The 23,401-nt window shown below is 41.7% G+C and overlaps 1 protein-coding gene and 1 long non-coding RNA gene across 2 annotated transcripts; both read right to left on the reverse strand.

Moving 5' to 3' along the window:
• Positions 1–340: 340 nt before the first annotated feature.
• LOC121072450 lies at positions 341–7,040 on the reverse strand. Its single transcript, XR_005821222.1, has 3 exons — positions 6,748–7,040; positions 5,333–5,369; positions 341–430 (listed from the first exon to the last, which is right to left on the reverse strand). It is a non-coding gene; the product is annotated as an uncharacterized LOC121072450 (long non-coding RNA).
• Positions 7,041–9,777: 2,737 nt separating this feature from the next.
• CDCA7 (cell division cycle associated 7) lies at positions 9,778–18,499 on the reverse strand. Its single transcript, XM_040562042.1, is given in 11 exon segments — positions 9,778–11,900; positions 12,220–12,265; positions 12,268–12,355; positions 12,908–13,057; positions 13,497–13,637; positions 13,993–14,181; positions 14,909–14,986; positions 15,412–15,663; positions 16,954–17,064; positions 17,443–17,568; positions 18,393–18,499. Coding segments are annotated over 11 exon segments (1,233 nt in total). The 5' UTR covers positions 18,414–18,499; the 3' UTR covers positions 9,778–11,869.
• Between the last annotated feature and the right edge of the window lie 4,902 nt (positions 18,500–23,401).

Consider the following 23,401-nt stretch of genomic DNA (forward strand, 5'->3'; position numbering starts at 1 on the left):
TTCTGCTTCCTGGGTCTGCAAGAGCTAACATTGTTCTAAAGGCTGCATCCCTCTGATCAGCTGCCCTGTTATACTGATCATAGTCTAAGTGATCTGTAGCCTCCTTCTTTTTCTGGCTCTGTTCAAAGAAAAGATTGCAGCTTCATTTCAGTTATTTGCATGTTTTTCTTAACAGTTTACTCTCAGCAGCTTCTGATTTAACCTTATGTGTTCTGAATTTCAGGAAAAAAAAAGTTTAGATTGGCACCTAATATTTTCAAAGTAATAACAGGCACCTCACACACACGTCATGTTCCAACCTTTTAGTAAATGTATTCTAACACTCTTAGCTTACCTGCTTTAAAAGGACTGGCATGTTGAACCAGCTGGCCTTTTTCTACTGCTACAGCTTTTCATGTTATATTCTGCTGCTCCAATTTCTGTATTTTCCCTGCAGTTTGCAAGACAAAATGCAGAAGTTTAAAGTCTCATAATGTTTATGTGACAAAATCTTACTGCTAAGTACAGTATTACTGACGGATTAAGTTTAATGCAATAGCATAATGTAATTTAATTATAGTAATAGCGCACAGCAACAGTGTTACTGCTTATGTCAGATTGTGAGACGTTCTCTTTTAAAAGCTTCATCGTTGTTACCTGGTTTTGGGGCTTAGTTCCACAGCATTCCCCCCCCCCCCCAGTTAAATTATTTTCATAGGTGTGGAAGAAGAAACATTAGGCAAATTGCTTCCATTTTGCCACTGTAAGATTACGTAAGAATTCACAATACCAACTAAAAACCCATTTTGCATTATGAGACAATAGTCAGCCAGCCTGGGGGAAAGCTTGTAGCCTTCTGGGCGTAAGTCCTCAGACCTACATGTCACACTTTACAAAAGAAAAAAAAAGCCCCCTCCCCCCCCCCCCCAAAAAAAAAAAAAAAATCCCCCACATCTACCTTTTGTATTTATCTGAGTGTTTTTTATCACAGATTGATCTGGATTCCTATGCCACCAATGCAAAACCACATTCATGTAAATTATTGTAGTGCATGGCTCTGTCTTTTTCACTGATTTTAGCTGTAGCTGTGGCTGACAGCAATTCCAAAAATCCAACCTACAATATCTTCTATTTCTAAAGTGTTTTCTATCTGAAGACCACAGAATTTTCTGTCAGTGTTAATTTTGCCTCACAACAGCTCCAGAAAGACAGAAAAATGCATCTTCAGCCAGCACAGCTGTATGCAAAGTGAACATCTGTCCATCGCCAAATTCAGTTTAGCTAATAATAAAAAAAAGAAAAAACAACTTTTTTTTCCTCCTCCAGACAGGACCAGACTGCAAGGGAAAGCCTGTAGAGGATTTCCATGCTTTAAAAAGGGAAACAGGGAGAGACTGAATTTCCTTAGGTCACTGAGAAAACATGTGGCAGTACTAGGAAAAGAACCCAGCACTTCAGCAGCCAAGATATCATCTTCACAGCCAAAATTGGTTGTTTTTTCCTCTGCAGCAATACTGCATTAGCTCTATCATGGTGACATAACAGCACAGGCAGAGCAGCCTCTGTGTTTTTTGTGTGAATGCTGTTAGATAAGGTTAATTTCTGGTTGGCAGCGAGATGCTGGCTTTTTCTAATCACATCAAAGCAAAATCGCCCCTAGCCTTATTTTAATAACAAGATAGGTGAGGTGAACTAGCCAAAGTACTGCAGCTCTTCTAAGAATTTTTTAGACCCAGCTGTACATATTGTTAAGCATACACATTTATCAACGTGCAAGGCTAATGCCACGAGGTACTCAGTACTGCAATACTCGACTCTTTGTAGCCCTTTAAGCTTGAGGAACCTGTAGCTTCAGCAAAGTGAGCACCTCTGCACAGAAGTTGGCAGTAGGTTATATATGATGGACCTGAATTTCTGCTTCTTTAAGGGGAGGATGGAGATGACATTCACATGTACAAGCTTGTGAAAGAATCTTTGCCCCATTAGTCCCTTTTTTTGCAACATACCAGCATCGGGAAGAGACTAATTGTGCTAGACTTTCCACCCACTGCTCTTTAAGCCTCTATATATGCATATATAAGAGCTATGAGAGATTAGAATTCATAACCTTTTTCTACTTGATTTTGGGTAGGTGTTTGAACTCAGGGCCAATCTTTTGCAGCAGAAATTTGCTAAAAGCCAGCCTATTCACTGCTTTACAACACTGAAGGCCCCATGTCAAATCCACGGCACCTTTTCAAGTTACAGAAACATAATTATATGCCAGTTCACTTGTGCATTAATTTTAGCATGCTGCAGAACTGCTCTCTCTAGCTACGCTCTCCTGTTGCAGCAACACCTTGTACTCAGCAGAAACCTGGATGCTTTACAGAAGTAGCACCATTTCTACACCTTTATGCCTTCATACTGTGGACCATTTGCTACCAAAAGCCTCTGCATTCCTTAAAGCTTTGTCTCAGAAGAAGAAAGAAATCTGGGTCAAACTCCCTGCATCAAAGCAAACTGGTGGGGGATTTCAACCTTTGTCTTAGCTCCACATCTTGGGTGACTGTTCTGAAGATTTAAGGGCACTAAGAACACATCATCTTTTTTGCAGTGTTTTCCATGAAACTTTCTAACAACAAGAAAGCAAGAAATTATCCCTAGCCCAAGATCTACCTGAGTAAATTAGGTCACCTCAGCTGCTTTTGTAGACAGGACAATGCACATACAGCAAATAAGTCTCTTCCTCCTATTGATGACATTGTTCCCTTGTCTATATGTGTTGGTTTGGAAATAAACCTAGAGTTCAGTGCCTGTTTAAAGTGAAACTCCTGATTGTGAGTCTCTGCTTTTTTTTTTTTCTTTTTTCCTTCCTACCATTCAGGTGCAGTGAACAACTTCCGCGCTGCTGTGAGCATGACTCCTAGCCTCAAGATCTCACCCTCCCTAGTGTTGTCTGGATATCAGGTTTTTCAACCCCCAGTCCTTCCTCACAGGTAGGAAGCACATCACAACTCATTAGTAATTTACTGCTACAGTAATTTTTATAATTACTGCCAGGAGGCCTCATTAAATTTGATCTAATGAATAAATATTGTATTTTTCAACGTGATTACCAGAACAGCTTAAGCTGAGTGCCATAAACAATTATTTTCTTCAATACGCAGTATGTCAGTGAGTATTGATTTTTATTTTATAAAGAATTTACTGTATTCCTATCTATGTCTAGGGAGTAATAAATAGCCAACCCTCTGAAGTGTCAATTGCCATGGAGCAGAGCAGATGGCAAAAAAATTGGGGTATCTGTTGCAAAAAGTAAAATAATGCACATTAGCAAAGATAAAGGGTTTGTCTGGAGGTCAAGGAATAGCCAGGGTGTGTATGTCTCCTAGCCCTCAAGAAAGCAGCCTGATTTAGGCTACAGTCTTTTTGCTTTGTTTGCAAATCAGTGACACAAAAAGATTCAGGCTGTATTAGTAGGATATAACAAAGCATTTTATCTCAGAGAAGTGACCTGTGAACAAATGGTGATGCCTTATGTTTCATTTGCTTTTAGATGCAATAATCAGAAGAAACGGGTTAAAGAAAAATACAGAAATATGCGATATGCTGAATGTGAACCTACACTACAAACGAAAGCTGCAAATTATCTTTACTTCCCAGCATCATTTATTCCTATTTCAGCAGTTGCAGATTTTAACACATAAACCTCTTAAAACTGCAACAAAAGACACACATTGGCAATATCTTAGGATATAAATCAGAGGAGCTAAGCATCAGGACAAAAACCTTGAAATATCGATCATCTAAATATGTTTTTGCACCTCCAGCTATATGGTACCATGTTATATAGCTCTGATTCTATAGCTCCTGCACTACTTCAATATCGTCTTTAAGTAAATTTATCTACATTAGCAAATAGCACTGCTGTACTGTGCAGTTTTGTTTTTTTTAAGTGAGTCTTTCACTTAAGGTAAGAGCAAAAGGTGTGTGGGCAAACCCAAAGTCACTGAGGGCAATTGGTATGACTGAAAGAGCTATTTTTTTCTTTTTAATAGACATTTTTGAATTAGCTGTATTTTCTCCCTTTGTTGCTTAGTTTATGGAAACCTGGGAAGTCGTGAGATTTTTAGCTCCATTTCTTTCACTGTCTCTTCACTGTGGCTGAACTCTGATCTGGCCTCCACCAAATTTCAATGGAAGGAGAACAGTGCAGTTACCGATTTATAACTGTATGTCACCAAAACAGCCTCACTATCACCAACACACTCCCCACACGCTACCTCTGAATAAATTGCAGGCAATTAACTCTGCACAGGACCTTACGACTAGATCCACCTTAGTTGCTGCTTTAGTCCAGAGTATCTGTATTTCATGACGTAAACATACTTTCATGATGTATTTCATGACCTTTGCTCTCATGAAGTCCCATTGGTACCCAGGTTTCCGTTGCAACAGGTGTGGAGAAACCTCAGTCTCATCAACACTAGCTGATGAGTATCTGTGCTTCCAGGTAGGCTGCTGAACACAATGCAATTTCACCTGTCCCACCAGATGAGGTTGGTGGCACTTGCTCAATGAGCCTTGCACAAAGGGCAGCTACAAGACAGCTTCCCTTCCTTTGCATTTTTGGTATTCCATGTCTCAGAAACATGCTAAACACAGTATTGCAGAACTCAGTATGACTACAGGGAAAAGTAATAGTAAGGTGCCCTGTGCTACTGTGGTGAGACAACTCAAGCATCTTTCCTACTCTAACTGCTTGTATTTTCTGAGGGATAAGGTTGACATGGATTAGATGGCTAGCAAACAACAGGAAAATAGTGCTCAGAAACTGAGGCACAAAAAGATTTTAGGTGTTTTTAACTACAGGGAAGAGGTTGAGTTGTTTGTCATAGACATGTCTAAGAATCCTTTTTACAAAATCCACACATCTCCTTGCATACTGTATAGCAGGCCATGGCATACGGGAAACAAGGGTACTCCAGCAAGGCTGATAGCATTCCATGGCAGGGAACCCTAAGAACTTGCAAGAATCAAGTCTCTATAGATCCCAGAATGCTAAAAGTATAATGTGATATGTATGCAGGGAAAACCAGATGCTAAATTTCAGGCAGCCTTAGTTAGCAAGTTAGCTAAGCATGGTATCAGACAAACTGTCCATCTCATCAGCAGAATTTTTCCTCAGAACTGGGGAAAAAAAAAATCACATGCTAGACATTGCATTTTAGACCTTTTGGAAAAAAGATGTAAGAAAGAAAACAGCACCTGATTGCTTGCAATATTTTCAACTACTTTCTTTCAGCTATAACGCAAAATTTAGCCCATTAAAATTTACCTCGTACTTATTAAGACTAAGAAATAGACTTACTCTGCTTGCAAGGAGAAAGGCTGTCTACCATCCATGCCTGTAAGGTAAGCAAGGAAAAAAAGAGCATTACTCCTTGCTATGGAAAATCTGCATGTCTTGATAAAAGTAAGTTATGATCACATTAGGAACATTCAATTTTTTTTAATTTTTAATTTTTTTTTTTTAACAGCCTTCAGGTATGTGGATGAAGGGTGTTTTGGTCTAACAGCTGCAGAAAAGGTGACTTGTTTAAAGTGATAGCAGAAGGCTTTGACAGAACGCTGCATCTGTATGCTGTATTGGACATACAGCTACCATAGATACTGGTATTTACTTATTTACTGGAGCTACTTTCAAGAGGTCTGTAGCACAGTCGCTATTCTCTAGCCCCAGCAACTCTTTGAAAACTAGAAGTTGTTCTCCTAGAGAAAATTGGGATTATGTCAAAGCAGGTCAGTTCCTCACAACAAAACTCTGTGCTTGATTTCCAATACCAAAAATGTAACATCGAAACTTTATCATAAGAATTAAATGAAAACAGAAATAAAGGGGGAAGAAAAAGCCTTTAGAGTGTTAACTCTCCACGGCAGGAGGAAGCCAGCATGGGCATTGAGCTCAGCACACTCATCCCCTTCTCCCTGCTGAAAGGGACACAAAAAGAACTCTGGCTAAGCATTTATTTTTCTGCTAATGTGAAAGTTTTCTTTTAAAGAGGAAGCAGATTGAACAGAGCACGAGAAAAGAATTTGACTCTGGCTTATTTCCAAAGGGCTTTTTTTTCCCTGATGATTCACTGTTATCACTTGTATTCGCATTATAACCAGGCTCAAAAAGAAATACCCAAAACCCAAACCAACCCCACCCCCTACACCTAACAACAAAAAACCCACACCACAAAAGCACTAGGAAATAGGATCTTTCCTACTGCTAAATTCTGCTAATAAGCTATATAAAAAGAGAATCGTGCAAGAGTGCTTAAGTTCATTCACATTTGAGTAGTAACATAACCAGGCTTCTAGATCTGGAACTTCAGAGCACATCTAAAGATAGTGGATCTTCATGTTACCAAACCAAATGGTTGACGCTGATTGGACTTGTTTTACCTCAGCTATACAATGTAATAGAATATGTCTACATAACTCTGAATTCTAAAATTGTTAATTTCCAATATAGTCTTACAGTTGTTTTGTTTTCAAACAGGTGCTTGCTTGGATATTCAGGAAGGATATATGAATTTTAATATTGGTAGGAGCCTTCTCATCCCCAGCCCTTGTGGCAGTCAGTTGTGCGTGCCCAGTTTATATAACGATTCGCAAACATACCACTTTCATGTGGGCATTCAAATTAAAAGGAAGTAAAACAAGGCCAACAGAAGTGGTGCTGGTAGGATTGCTTTGTTACTGTGTATGTGATTACAACAGTATGAGGATGCTTACCATAGGCTTCTGTTACTTAAACCTCTTCACACAGCCTAGGACACAATTTCACTCTCCCTGCCTGCAATGATATTAACATACAGATAAGGATATAAAGCTAACTTGAGCCCAAACACAAAGCTATAATTTTAGCAACATTTTGTTTCCATTTTCAGGAGCAGGTAAGTTGTACCTGCAGACATACTCCAGGGGAAAGATTGTATGAGTAGGGCTCAACACAGCAGGATCTACAGTTCAACTGATTTAAGCTTTTCTACTTTAAGCAATCAGCACTGAGAAATACTGTTGAAGTACTACTAATAAAAGGCAGACTGACTCGATACCTTTCTACTCCATCCTGACCATACCACGTCTTCTGGTTGTGCAGGTTTTTGTTTGTTTGTTTGTTTGTTTTTAAATGCAACAGAACTGTTTGTCACCCTTGCAACTAGAGCAGGTTCAATTCCAGTCAGAAGGAAGCCTGTACTGGTGGTAGCAAGCAGATCTTTAACATGCCTGTAGTTCTGTCCTCTAGGCATTTTCATACAAATTCAGTATCCACAGCTTCTTAAAATACCAGTCACCATAGGGTTCCTGTCCTGCCCTCCCCCTTCCACTTTCAAGACCCTTACCACTAGCACTGACCATTACACCTTTGCGTTCACAGCTTGCACCCACCTTTCACTCCCCTTCACTCCAAAGGGTGGGTGGCTGTTTTTCTTTGTTTGAGGCACCCACCTAGGGGTCCCAGGCTTATTTGGTAAAAGGGTGAGAACTAAGCACGAAGATGTGACGATGCCCTCACGTAACACTTGGAGCTGACGCACTCATGTATTTCTCTGACACTGCACGGCACTACATGGTGCTGGAGTTCAGGACCCCACAGACTAGTCAGCCTACACTTGACAGAGGAAGCCATATCCTTCTAATCACTTTGTTCTAGCTGCATGGCCAAGAATATTAGCGAACGGCAGGTGGTGCTTCCAAAATCTCCATACTAGCTTATGCCATTAGCCATGCAAGAGCTGCACTCGCAGAACGCCGTAAGAGAACAGGCTGGTTTATGCCAGCAGAGGTCAGTGGGTGACTCTCTTGCCAAATGCATCAGATGTGGAGAACTACGCCTTCACATTGCCTCTTACAGGTGAGGTTTCAAAGCTAGCTGTACTCCCTTAACCTACAGCACAAAGCTCTTCTCCAACTAGATGCAATTGCTTTGCCCTTTTTGATCCCTTTAACCTACCTGAGCAAATGCTGCTATGTATGCTTTGTATTATCACATCCTTCCTTTTCTTTATATATAAGATTTTTTAAACACACAAATAAAAGATACCTTAGCCCATGAAGCTGGGAAGGCAGAGGGAGTCGTTTCCAAAGCTAATGTGTATTTTTTAAATTTGCATTGCACCTCCCTACATTAATGTAGCTGTTGTTAAGCAGCAGAATGTGCTGCTCTGGAATGTGCAGCGCGTGTTACTTTAGCAGTCTGTGAAGTAATTCTTTAATGCTATTTTTGTAGCTTACACACAAGGAAAAATACATTTTGCTTCATAGGTTAAGAGACAAAAATCCTTATTTCAAGGGAATACACTTGAGGAGACCTAACACTTCAACATATGGTTAAATTAAAAAGAAAGAGAGACGGGGAAGAACCAAAATATATATTAATATATATTACTTTAAGAGAATCTTCTGATATTAAGGAGAAAATTGTCCATCTCTAGATACTGTATCAATGTGAAAAAACAGTTGACTCATAAGCAGGCTTTAAGTTATATTTACATATTTAACATTAAAAAGGAGTTATTGGTCACCCTTCCAGTACTATCACTTCGCAGACTGTTTCATAGGCACAAATGCCCTTTCCATCCACCCCTAAGAACGCACAAGGAACAAAGGTCCAAGAAATTTAAGAGTGCAATTTGCCTATTAATCCTTTCCAGCAATTATAAATGATTATAACAGGTTTTAGAAAAAAGTTGGAAGTTTTATCAGACCTAGATGCAAGATTGCCTGCCCTAGAGCTGAAAGTAGTGAGGGAATCATCAACTCATGCAGCCTTTTTCAATAATAAGTTAAGTCATTCTACCTCATCCATGAGCTTCATTCTTCTGTTCTTCCTCTTCCAGTGATTTTGCTTCCATGCATCTTTGTTTTCAAAACTACCCAATAGTTAGACTTTTCTCCACATGAAGCATCTTAAATTGCCACCGACTTGCTGCAGATATAAAGCATGAGTCCTTTGACAGGTTAACATCAACAATACTTAAGCAGCTGTGGTGCAGAGGCTTGGGGGGAAGAGTTGGATTGAGATACCTCAGCATCATGTAAACCTTAAAACTAACACACTACATAAATACAAATTTTCTCTCATGTCACCAGTGGCGATGAAAGGTAAGCATCTGTACAAAGCTTTTGGTGATAGTAATGAAATGAGGATTTTACCATTAGAGTATTATGGGCAGCTCAGACACTCTGCTCGATCACTTTCCTGTTTCCACCATCTCAGTACAATTTTCGTGGAATCTTCTGCCATAGCCTCCTTTAACTGCTCTCTTAGACGAAGCTACAGTGACTCCAGCAAGAAGTATCAGAAACAGTCTTGTGCACTACCAGCCTGCAAACAAGGTCCCTGGTTAATTCTCTGCTTTAACACACAGCTCTAAACTTAATGGGGGGAAGTAGCAGGCATCTGACTTCTACTTGTGTCAAACTATATCGTCCTCTCCATCTCATGATGAATGTAGGCATCTAGCTTGAAGAAAAAAGGCTGAAGGTTCTGAACATCTGCATCTTGCCTGAACTCAGTAACTGTATTTCCATCACCCCAAGTTAGTCATTAACTATCAGACAATTCAATTCAAACAGCACGACTATCAAAGCTAGCACAGGACTAGGGAGAGAAAGACATAGTCACGCTGCTCCTCCATGTATGATGAGAGTAACCGACTCCTGTACTTCTCAACTGTACATGCAATAGTTTATCTGAAAAGTGGTAAAAACTAAGTGCAGCTGTAATGGGCTTTTTAAGAACAATTAAGAGGCAAGAAATTCTAACCCAGAAAATTTTTATTTTCAAAATAAAAACCTTCATACAGCTTTGCAGATGAAAAAAATCTTAATACAGCAGGCTCCAGGATACAAAGCAAGGGTTTGCTTTTAGCACAGTCCTTTCAAGCTCTAGCAATCAGAAGGGAAGACCAGCAATTAGAAAAATCACTCTTTATCTGTCAGAACATGTACTTCTAGAGTTCCTTCTTCATGAAATGTACCTAGAGGGTAGATCACACTCCACCTTAGATTGCACAGCTCTTCACGCTACAAAAACAGAGGACAGGAGATTTTCAATAGCACAGATGATTTATGAAACAGATCTTCAGTCTGAGACATAAGTATCTTGTGTCCGAATTCTTCTCTCTTCCCCCTCCCACACACACTGATCTAGTTCCCAGAAAGGTATAAATCATGGGTCATTATATACACACACAGTACACATACTGTGCAAGCAGAGGGGTCAAAAGCCATGTTTTGTTCTAGTGCTCAATAAATCCAAGCTGATTCTCCCTACTATTCAACTGTATATTACGCATAACATTGCATTCTAAACCTTATACAAAGCTTATACAGTAGTTTCCATTACCAAACTAAGCGCAATTATACACTGTGGTTCTCCAGATACAATTTTTGTGGCACCTTACACACTCACTGCTGTAGAATAGAAGACGCTGTCCATGCAACACCAGATACTCTTCAGCTCAGTTTTTGCTGTACTCATGCTTCATTAACAACATCACGCAAAATACCCTTCTGCGACCACAGGGAGCCAGATACAAATAGAAGTATGGATGGACTGTTAAGGAGACCACAGCACTAATCACATTTATAAGTGCTCACAAACTGTACGCAACCTTTACTTCTCCCTTCTTATTCATTTTTAAAAGCCTTTTGATCAAGTGTTCTTCTTTATCTGTTACCACAGCCAGGGTATGTCTTTTGAGAACATTATCTATTTATGTTTGCGAAGCTCTATGCAAGTGAAAGAGTAATTCACTTTAAGCTGGACTGTAGATTATGAAGTCCTTACTTTTTCATTTTGTTCATAGGTAAAAGAAAACTAAGGCTTCTGATTCCAATGACTGTTTGTCATTGCCCCTTTTCCTGACAGAGTTCAACAAGTTGCCACCTTTAATACGCTTGTAGTTGGTCAACGGCCAAACAACCACTACTCCTCTACTTAGCCAAGCATCCTCCTTTGCCAGGACCTGGGCTGATTCTGCACAGAAGCAAGTCTTCAGTTGGCAGCAAGAGCAGGGAAAAGAGAACCCAAAAAAACAACAGTAATTTAAGCGGTCACTGTGATGCATACCAGCACTTTCAGATTACTGTCATCACTAGACAACTCTAGTGCAGTGCTACGGAAGCTTTCAGCAGTGGCCTCCTCTCATCTGAGAAACACAGAACAAAAGTGCCTACCCCCAGTTGCTTCTGCTACAATTTAAGTCACTCGCTAAAGAATCTCCTTCAAAATGGCCAATGTGCACTTCAAGTACTCTATAAAACCAAATGTTAATGCTTGGAGACTGCTCGACCGCAACCTTTAGGGCTTCCTTTTTGAACTTAAAAATGAGTTGCTGTTTTAGAGAATTGTTAGCTTCCATTTGATCATTTATGTTCAGTAAGAGTCTATTGCAGCAGAAGTTGGCCAGGAGTTAAGCACACACCTTTCCCTGCTTGGTTCTGTGGGGAACAATGCCCTGAAATGTTCAGAGCATCTCTGTCTTTTTGTGATCAACTTCAAAGCATAAATAAACCTGCAGCACAGATTACTGCATGAATAGAACTCCAATGGCTTAAAGTCCCATCTTCTTTCAGAAAAAAAAATGTTGTTGGCATGAAAGCAAGAACTGATGCTATCCGGTTTTCTGTTTTGCAAAAGTTGTTTAAAAAGAAAACAATGGCCTGTGGGCAAAGCCCCTCATTAAACAGTTTCTCCAAGTGTGATTTGCACTGAGATACACTATTTTTGCCCCAAAGGGGAGGGAACAAAGGCACTGGCTTTGTAATCTCATTTGATTAAATGATTCACTGTAGGCAATAATATGGCATTGGTGAAAGAGTACGTAATTTAAAGGCAATCACAGCTTCAGTCTTCCATTCCAAGTTCTTGTTTCAGACTGAAAGACAAGTAGAAACTTGAGTTAGTTTATAGCAAACCACTGCTTGGAAAGCCTCTAGACACATTAGTGGAGGTCATGACAATAAACACAGGTCATGTTAAAAGCAAAAAGACAGAGTGAATATACCACTTGTTTTGGTTAAGAACAAACATGTCTGAAAAGTGTTGTTGGAAAAATCCTCGATTCCAAAGACAATGTGGACTAGTCTTGTGACATCTACCTGACAAACAGATGTGAACGGAAAGTTCTCCCCTAGCTTTCAGCTGCTTATCCCACTTAGAGTAGAGCCACGCCACTGACACAATAGCATGCTTACCTTTTCAAGTAGGCATGGACGTTGTCATAGCCATGGTACTTGGCAGATAGACCAGCACACCTGTAGCACAGCGGCCATCTCTCTGTCTGCAGAAGCTACAGTTGCAGATTCCACGACACGGTGGGCACCTCCAGGTCTAGACGAAAGACAGACATCCTTTTTAACTGAGCTAGAATGCCAGACATGATTCACAACTGTGACTTAAAAGATGATCCTGCTCTCCACTTAGTTTTACACTGACCATCAGTGCTGCAGGAGTCACCAGTACAGAAGAGTCCAAACTCTTCAGTCTCTAAGGTATTAAACTCTCCTTTGCCTTCTTTGCACATAACCACAGGCAGCATTCTGCTCTGCTCAACTCCTGCACCATTTCCATAGCCCACAGTAGCAATTAAATTTGTCCACAATACAATTCTCTGTACTACATTAAGCACTAATGCAAGGTAAAATAGAGAACACTATTCTGATGCTCAAATATAAGAATATTTTGTCAGCTTCTCTGCTCTCATAGTTTATTCCTGTAAATAGAACCACGTAACTAGTAACTTTTTCTGTCATTCAGTTTGAATCAAATTAAGAACACATTATGTATCACAGCACTGCAAACAACTCTTTAGCTATGAGTGTAACGAATGTACTTCTCTGCTCAAGTTAAGCACAATAAGGCCAACGTTAAAAATTGTCTTACCGGATCCAGCAACGCTGTTCTGACGTCTTCCCCGTACCTATTGCGGAGGCACGGCCCACAGAACTGGCCCCGTACCCCTATGCAATCGGGGTTACGGCAATTTGTCTTGGTATCTATGGTTTTTTGGCGACACTGATGACAGGTGGATCCCTACAATATGGTGAAAGCAATTCAGGAAACAAAACATTAAAAATAACTCCTTAGTTAGGGAAAGAGAGCATTTAATAAGCAGTCTTTGGCAGTTAGCAGTGCTTATCCTGGAACAGAAAGCCACCTCACAAGTTTGAATAGAGACTTTTAACATTACATCTTAGGTACCTGTTAACAAACACTTTCACAGGCTGGTATTGCCTATGTATTATGGTTGTTCCAGGGTTAAAGCAAACCAACTGGCTTGGTAAAGGCCATTCTATAAATCAGGGAAAGACAGAAGATGACGTTTTAAGACCTCAGGCATTTTCTCCCCAAAATCACATCCCTCCTATCAGTGAGGAGGGGAGTCTGCTCTATTTGATGCTAACCACAAGCAGGGAATAACAGGCAAATGATTCACAGAAGTGTGCATTTCACAAAGTCGGAATATACTTACCATGGCCCTGTTATACACTTTCTCTCTTGCAGATCCACAAATGTTTTTCAGCTCCTCCTCTGTTATCTCCTCAACCGGGCGCACAATGTGTGGAAGAGCCATGGCACCACGGTGACCCCTCCTGGGAGTTTGGGCATCATGCTGAATAATGAAGACACAAAATTGTCAGGATTAGATTCAGCAAACATTCTACACAAAAAGAAGGGAATCTTCAAATCAGTGCTAAAGTTTCAATAATCTTTCTATATAAAAATGAGAGAGAGAGAGAGAGAGAGAGAGAGAGATTTGCAAAGATATTCAATATCTATGCTGCTTTAGCATCTGAAGGGTGACAGATCAAGTGAAATGCCACTGGAGCATGCTTAATTTCTGCTGGAGTACAAAGGAAGCAATTCATCCAGGATAAGGTGCTCTGAATGAATTTCTATTTTCTTGAAGGGATAGAAAACCACCTTCAATAGCAACCTGCAGCTGGAGAACTAGAACCTCAACTTACCTCCATGTATTCATCAGACATTGTCCTTCTTCTCACTAGGAAGTACCGGTCATCATCGTCCTCTTCTGGTAAAGGAGTAGGAGGACCTTCAGTCAGAGACCTGGATCTTGTGTGAGGCCGAGAACTTCGATCTGGGTTCCTCCTCAACGCACTTCTGGGTAATGAACGTCTTGGAAGTCGCTTTGGCCCCTGGTAAAATTTAAAAGCCCCTAATTAAGCAACAGCTCCTGTCCCCACTACGCATTCGGCCTCCAAAAGACATGCCTGCTTTCTTTCTTTCCCAAAAAAAGAATTCTTCCCCCAACCATCAGAAAACACAAGGTAAAAAACATCCTAGGTAAATTCATCTTGAATGTACTGCTAGCTGTGGAGAACAAGACAAAAGCAGCTTTTTGTGTCCATGCAGATAGATATACAGTAATTCGCACACACAGCAGCAGAACCCATACCCATGAGAAGTTTCCACTTTTATCGTTACTCCCATCCTCACACAACTCACAGATAAATTAGCAATGAAATCCATTTCATTGCTGATTCACAACCCTATTACTTTAAGGACAAAACATTTTTTTTCCAATGCTTCAAAGTCACAGAATATTCAGACTTGAGCTTCAAGGCTTTGGCCACCCCCCTTATCTCCAGCCTTTCTATAAACAGGCATTTATACAGCATCTCATTTGGTTTTATTGGCCAGTGGAGTCACCTAGGCCTTTATAAAATTGAATGGATTAATTCATACAGTGCCAAATCAACAGAGAATTGCACAATGACTATTGTTTACTAAAGCAGACGTGCAATTCTGATCTGGACTTTGATGTCCAGGGTTTATTAAGCCTTTTAATGAAGAGTCCTTTTTTGTAATTCAAGAATTTGAGACCCAGAAACCTGAAAGCAAATACACTAAATTAATACTTACTTGACTGGCAGTTGGCAATGACCTTCTCCCACCAAAGATACCAGAAACACTTTGCAACTCCGCCATTAGTTTTGCAAGCTAACAATAGAAGGAAAAAAGAAAAGGAAACAGAGCCTTAAAAGGGAGTTTATGTGCTACTACAGACTGTTAGATTAGGGCAATTGGCTCGAAGTACAATTACTTGCAGGAAGCATAGCCATTCAACTTTTTTACTTTTACGTCTCATTTTTATGTTCTAGAGACTGCAGATAATTTGAAAACACTTGAACTTAATAGGCTGCAAGCCTAAATAGGAATAGGCCTTCAATATTAGGATTTTTACTAAAGGACTTAGCCTATGGATTATCATGTGCCAGCAAACATAAAGTATCAGATTTAAATAATAGGAATACAAATTCCTCTAATGGGAATTATGTGAATACATTATGAGTTAATTTGAATAACCAAAGAGGTCTCCAAGAATCAAGGCAGCGAGAAAGGGGGGGGAGACAATGAGTACTTGCCATTGCTTTGTTTTCCTTGATGTTTAAAGCTCTTTTTTCTAAAAAGACAGAGCCCTTTTCTTCAGAATCAGAGTCTGAATCCGGAGCAGGCATCAGCTTTTCAGGAAGACTTTCCATCTCAGCCTTCCTCCTTTCCGATCTTCGAGGTGGAAACTTCATAGCTACTTTTAGAGGAGCAGGGTATTTCTGCACTCCTTGAGCTACCTCACTTTCAGCACTTCCATCATTCTCCTCTGAATCTGGTTCCAGTTTCTGTTAACAAATCAGAATAGAAGCGTACAAATCCAAGTGAGCTGGTCTGCAATTACGTAGTTTGACCGTTTTTTGTTCAGGGGCGGTAAAAGAGGAAATCTGGCTGAAATACACACTTTTGTTTTTAAGCTTTTGGTCCTATGCTCTAGTATATTTTAATTTTTAAAAAGGCAAAAAATTGTCAAGGAGACCCATGCTGTACTACATCAGAAAAAAAGCCTTGCTTCACTTGCAGCAATTTTAAGCTGTCACTTGCAGGCCTAGCAGTGAAAATAATTTGTGTGCGAGTTTGAGAAAGAATAGCATTTTAAGGGCTCAATTTCTCAAGATACTGTATTTGGTTGTAAAAAAAAAAAACAAAAAAAACCATTACTCAGCTCTCATCACAGGTCAGAACCAAGTTTGTAAACTGTGAAGGATATCTATCACTGATACTGTGAGATTGCTAGCAAGTGAAAACTTCCTCCTAACACTAGTCAATTAAATAATGATGAATAAAACTCCAACAATTTCTTATCTTTGAGTTCTGATACCTTGACAAGAACTTCTACAAGAATCAAGGGTCCGATGAAGACAAGAAATAGTTTCTTTAGTTAACAGCCCATTTTCCGATAGGGTTTCAGTTTTAGACTCAGTAAGACAGTCATATTTTGGTCCTATACATAAACATCCTGCTTCAGTGTAAAGGTCTTCACTGGTCTCAAGCGTCAATTCTTATTTACACGGGGTTTTATTAAACCACATATTTGGTCCCAGTTGTTCATTTAAGTGTAGCTATTGATTCCTTTTTCACACATATTTATTCTAGTGTTGTCTCCTACTTGTTCTCCTTACTGCTGTGCATTAACTCAAGTACACATCTTCTTTCAATCAGATGCTAACCTAGTTATTCCTCAGTAGGTTCTAAAGTTACAACAGAAACTTTATGTCAAACATGGTAACACTTACAAACCTGATCTTGTACTTAAGTCAGGATGTCACCACCTATGACTATTTCTACAGTGCTCTCAAGCAGTACAGCATTTCCTGTTACGCTGTAAGAGTGCAGGTCTGAATGCATGCCAGTGTACACAGAGATTTTTCTCAGGTTTGCTGGAGTCCGTGAGCTAGCATAACATTTTGCATTGAAGAACAAAAAGAAAATGCAACTATGGCTACTTAGACTGATGGTATATTACATTAAATGAAACAATGGTTCTTTCTGACAATAATTGAAGTTGCCATTATTTTTCGATTAAGAATGTGAAAGGATTCAAATTTAAAATTGCCAAACAAAATCAACTGTCTTACCAATGCATCTTCAATCTCATTTTCTGAAAAGCCGCAGAAGGATTCATCATCAGAGGCTTCATAAAAGATTTTTGCCAGTTCTTCTGTAATATCCGACCTAAACTTGCATTTCTATGAAGAATAAAGTATCCTTTAACTTTAGTTGTACATAAAATAATTCACACTTACAAGTGCAATACAAGCAAACAGCTTTCTCAATAAAAAAAATAGTTAGGGGATTTATAAGTGGTTTCAAAACTGCAGTTGCAAATTATCAGGCATGTTAGGTTAGGTGACATTTCAAAGGCTAGAATAAATAGCTAATCTACTTCCAACAATCACCACCTAGAAGCACTAGCGAACAGTGAAACGAAATTACAGCACATAGCATAGATTTATAACTACCATACAAAACTGTAAGCAGAGCAAACAGCTTTAATCATGCACAAAACATGCGGGTCTTTACCAGCACTGCACACTCAGTTTTATTTGTTCTTGTACCGTACTTACTGTGTTTGCAAAATTATCAGAACCAAAACTGTCACAACTGTCATCAGAGGATGAGGACGTTTCCATGGGGATCAGCTTTGTATTTCGGAACGCCGTGAAGTTTCTCCTTCCCCAGCAACCTCGGCGCTGTAAAGAACAGTGACAACACCATTAATGGGGCAGCCAGCTGTAAGCTTTTAGACATGTCGTTAAACTGAAGCTTAGGAGGCTTAAACATTTTAGAATTCTTAACACGCTTGGACATGATACAAAACATCTCACACCAGCATAATCATCGTCATCATAATCACAACAAGTATTCCCAAAGCTAGACATGGGAATAGGTTCTGCTCTCACACATTTCTGATCATTGTTATGGATGAGTTTTGTTTGGTATCCAAAAATATTTTTTATGACTGCAATGAGGGAGAAACGCACACAAAAATCATATTGTTCTCCACTTGTTACGCACATGTTTCCAGCATGGTCTAAACACACTCATTATAGACAATGATGGAAAGATGTACAAGTACACAAGCAGCCTCTCTAGAAAGCTGCTGTGATCTACCACACCGAAGGTAAGGCACACACCAAGCACGCTGTAGCTGTTAAGGAATTAGCTAAGACCCTTTAATTAAGGGCTTAACACGACTCTTGCAGACAGCTTCGTCAATTTCCACCAGCAGGACGGAACACCCCGTCTGTCGGGCTTTAGCCACTTCCCGGGGCCCCCTACACCCCGCTCACCCCTCCCGGGTACCCAAACCCCCACCAGCCGTCCCGAGGCCCAGCCCGCACGTTACCACCGCAGGAACCAGCCACCCGAAGCCACCCGCCCCGCTCCCGGTGCCGTCCCCCCGTGCCGGGGAGCGGCGGGACGCCCCCCACGGCCCCCCCCCCAGGCCCGTGCCCCACCCGCAGCCCCCCGGCCGCCCCCATCCCGTCCCGTCCGGTCCCGTCCCGGCGCCCACCTGCGGGCGCGGCGGAGCCATGTTGGCGGCGGGGCGCGTGGCGGGAACTCAACGTTCGCGCCAAAGCGGCGGGGACAGGGAGGGCGGGGCCTGCCGGCGCCTTTCCCGCCTCGGCGCCCGCGTCCTGGCAGATGCAGCCCGCACCGCCGCGGCACCGCGCGCCCCGCGCCCGACCCCGCACCCCTACGGGGGGGAAACCACCGTCTTTCTAAGGTGTTCTCCCCGAGGGGTCGGTGCGGGGATCCCCCCCCCCTTTTTATTTTTTTCCCTGGAGGTGTGGGGTTTGTGGAGCTGCAAGGACCGGGCCGTGTGGCGCGAAAATTTCCCGGGCTGGGGGCGGTGTGTGCCAGAGGGGAGGTGCCGGGCAGCCCGGGTGGTCCCCGCGCCTCTTTTTTTCTTCTTTTTTTTTCCATTTACATGGCAAACCAGTACTTTTTGTCCACCGCTGTATGAAAATAATAATAATAATTAATAAAAAACAACACCATAATAATAATAAAATACCATAATAAAATGATTATGATGATGATGATGATAAAATAATAATAATAGTAATAATAATAAACTACCACACAACTGCCAGTTTTCAAGGGCCAGGCTTGTTCTCACCACGTGTCCCCCACATCCCCACCCAAGCAAGGATGGGGCCCACGTCCCCGCAGCCCCCAGGGCCTCTGCGTACCCCTCGTGCCCCATGGGCCCCTCCAGCCGCAGCCTCTGCCCAGCAGGCAAACACGTGTGCAGGCTGTGCAGAATCCCACCCTGCAGCACGCAGGCTTTCCTGCATTGCCGTCGTAGCTGTTGGGTTATTTGCTGGTTCACCAGTGCCATGCAGCATTCGGAGCAAAGTGACGGTGACAGCAGTGCGATAGGATTTTAGGGGAAAAAAAAGTTGGCTGTGTTACTCTGCGAACAAGATGTTACTTTAAGGCAGGCTGGAGGAAAATAAATCTCCAGTCACTGTAAACCATTTTATGTGACATTTGCAGTATCACATTAAATCCAATACAGCCGCTACGCACAGCACAACAAGGCCTGCACAGCCGGTACTTGGCAGCAATAGGAACGGGAGAGGCCCAAAGAAGCTGTTTGGGATTTGTGGCTCTGCTGTTTGCCATAATCCTCCCTTTATCCTTGTCTGGAGCGGGGCTGCCGCTCTCAGTGTTTCCAGGAGCCCTCCTGGCAGCAGGCGAATCTCCTGTCAGTGGGCACAAGGGAAGGAGGCCCCGCACGTGTGGCCCGCACGCAGACCTGTGCCCGTGTAAAGCGAACCATGTATCGGCCCCCAGGCCCGAGCCTGTCATTAGGATGCAACACAATGGGGCGCACGAGCACTCGACGAGGTTTTATATTTTCTGTGGGCGTGCTGCAAGCTGCCATGTGAAAGCGTCTCCATTTTCAGTAAGCCCCTAATTACACACTTACCTGCATGGCACACAAAAGGCTGTGAGGGACAGCCAGTGAGAACCAGACACCAGCCCGCAAACAATCCCACACACAGTGCTCCCGGAGCTTTGCCTCCCAGGTGGTGTCCTGCCAAGACCCCTCGGGAGCAGAGGGGTGCCTCCCGAGCCTGGAGTTACTTCTTCAAGGAAAAAAAAAATTACAAATACTAGACTATGTACACAGAAAAAGAGATCCCGTTTCTCAATGATGGCAGCTCTTATCAACATTTTGTGTCAGGGTTTTACTAGAAAATAACCAACCTCTGCAGCTTTTAAGAGCATCATATAAAATGTTATGGAGTACTGATGGGCTAGCTGAATCCATGCTTTAGACTGCAGCTAATTTTCCATTTAATGCTTAATGGAAACAGCATTCTCCAAGCAACATATGTAATCAATTGGCTTTAAAATTTATCAACCAGAGCAGGGACTTAGTGAGGAAACTGGCCAGGACATTTGAAATCCATTTGGCAGGGCAGGCAAAGGGGATCAATGAGGGGCTGTTGACTTTCTTGCTAAGGCAGGAAAATAAATCTGTGTTGAGCCCCAGGTTGATTGCAACCCCAAAAGGACACTCACTGCCACAAAGCAAAAAGGAGGATGGCCACTTTTGCAGATTTATACTTAGACCTCTGTCTGCATGCTTGCTGGACACCTGTGTCCCCTTGGCAGGTCTGTTCTACCCTGAACTGCCTGGCGAGCTCGCCCCTGGGGTGCTGCCAAGAAAAAGTCTGCTTTAAAATCTCGGCTTTCCTTGAAATGAGTTATCAGTACATGTAAGCAGCACTTGGAAGATCTGCTAAGGAAATCAGCTGAAATTACAGAGGGGTGTGCAGTAGGTTCAGTGTGCAATGCTTTCTGCATCTGCCCAGGGAAATCGAAAGTGGTGACATATTAGGAACTTCAAGCAGTAGCTAGAGCATGGGCCTCCAGCAACAATAGCTCCATTGTCAGAAAGAGCAAATGTGACCTTTGGTCCCTCAGGGAGCTGTCTTCCACATCGCCCTGCAGCTTTTGGCTGTCGGCATTGCAGTGATGTTCTTCTCTGCCCACAGCACTCCCGGTGCCGCATCCATGGCTACACACTGCCAGTCTTAACTATGGACAGTGCACTTTATGCTCCTTGTTTGGTTGGTTTTTAATTTCTTTTAGGCACGAGTATTTCAGCAGAAAGGGAGAGTACAGTTTCTCATGACCGCAGAGTACCTGTGGCACAAAGCAGTAACGTATCTCAGCTCTGCAGAAAGAATAAGATTGCAGCCACTAATGACAGTAATTAAAAATTTCTGTAAGAGCTGTCCAATCACCTCTTCATCCGAGCAAATTATAGTGTGTTATTAAAACCGTTAGTGCAATAAAATGAAGCTAAAAACATTTTGCATTAAAATAATCAGACATTGATTTATGATGTAAATTGTAAATCGGTAACCTATAACACACTAATTGTTTTTCTCTCTCGTGAAAGGTGTGTTTCTGTAAAAGATCTGATCAGGCATACGTATTTGTTCAGATGTCACCCTCCAGTGGCTAACACTACCATACAAGATGTAATAAGGTACATAATCAGGTAGCCTGCTATTGATTGCAATACAGAAACCTTTTTCTTGTTGTTACACAGAAAAAGGAGGATGGCCACTTTTGCAGATTTAATTTGTAGTTGGACCTCTACGTGTCTGCTGGATAAAAATTTTTATGAAGTGCTTTCTTAGCTTGACGTTGTGCTCTGATATGTAGAACCAGGATCTGTAAAAAAAAAAAAAAAAAAGTGAATTTAAATACTTAGTGCGTATAATCAATTCATAGCCAAGACCATCTGTACCAGCTCCACAAAATACCTTTGCAATGCAATTAGTACATTTTCCACTTTTCCTCTCTCCAAAGAAAAAAAAATATATTTTTTGCTTCTTAATTTAATGGGTTTGTATCTCCTTGTGCTTTGCTGCAATTTCCTTATTAGTAAAAGCTGGGTGCAAACACATCTTGCATGCTGAATTGAAGGTGGTTGTGTCTGGTCCTATTTGCTACCATGTTTTTTCAACCTAAACTGGCAAGGCCATAAAAATTGAAAGAATAAGAGAAGGAAAACCAAAGGAATAAATACAGCCCAGGGAGAGAAGAAGTGTGAGTTGATAAATGCCTCTAGGAGCCTGCATTCATCAGCACCCTCAGAGAATGGCTGAAATGTGGTCAGTTTTGATAGAAATCTTAATGATTATTCCAAGTACATGTCGCAACAGATCATTCGGAGCCCAGGGCATTGTGATGCACATTATGGAGTGTAATTACAATGCTCATTTGAGTATCTTGTAGCCATTCCACAAAATACATAGCAAAAAATTGTTGATCAAAAGTGGCTGCTGTTAATATGCACTAGCCACTTTTAAAAGCTCAAGATCCCAGCCCTTTCACTCTTGGGCTTCGATTTATATTTCCCTTTGAAAACACAAAATAGATTAAGTCACATCATAAAGAAATTGCTTACAAAATGTTCTGCAAATGCATAACTGTGGGAAACAAGAGGCTATCAGAAAATAATCAAAATTGCTTACTGCACTCTGTTTTTTTGCCCTTTTTATATAAGCTTTACTGTGAGTGTTGATTTGTGTCACCTCCGCCAGCCTCCAGCAAAAGGTGGCTGCTGGGAGAGGATGGGGGCCGGGGGGGGACAGGCGGGGGCATCGCCTTCTCCCTGGGACTGCTTGCCTGGCAGCTCCCTCGGGATAGGGGGCGAGGGAGATGAGGAGGAAGCCCCCCCAGGGCACACCTCAAGGTTTCAGGCACTTCGTGTGCTTCTTCACAGCATGAGGAAAATGCTCTGTCTCTGCTGCAGGTAGCCCTGACCTTTCTTGCCGAGGCAGGAAAATAAACGTTATGTTGAGCCCCAGGTGTATTAAGGCACTTTATGCTGCACCGTGTCCTTGTGTGTAGTTCAGCCATTGTCACCTGCACAAACATTTCATCAAGTTTCTCAGAGGAAGCACCGACCCCTGGGGCTCTCAGCCACCCCGTGCTGCCGCTGTCCTCTGAGAGGTACATCTCAAATGCCCTGTGTTTGCACCTACTAAAACACAATCTTGGCAGACCCTTATTAGTGTTATTGCCATAATAGACTTCTCCTCCATAACCTCTAACTTTTTGCAACAGACTGGCTTGAACTGCTAAGCTTTGGCACTTCATTAGATAAGAAAATTATGTAAAAATCCCTTCTATGGTGGACACATATACAGAAAATAATGTTGTCAGATGTAATTTTCAGAGGTAGAACAGCTATTTGGCTCCATTTTAAGTGAAGTGAGATGTCAGGAGGTCTCTCGGTTTGGGTTTTTTCCACAATTACAGAAGCAACTGCCTGTCTTTCCCAGCCTAAAGTAATAATAATAATAATAATTAGGTCAAAGTGTGTTCACTACCACAATCAAAAAAATCAAGTGTTCATCTTTGACACAAGGCCCAGTATTCTTGGCAGCAGGTTCACAGAAGACCCTAAAATACTTGATATTTGCTCCTCAGCAGCATTGGCTGAGGAGGAGGAGCATGGTATGGGGAGCCCCAGCAGGGGATTGT

Source organism: Cygnus olor, chromosome 6 (genome assembly GCF_009769625.2).
Source record: "Cygnus olor isolate bCygOlo1 chromosome 6, bCygOlo1.pri.v2, whole genome shotgun sequence".
NCBI lineage: Eukaryota > Metazoa > Chordata > Aves > Anseriformes > Anatidae > Cygnus > Cygnus olor.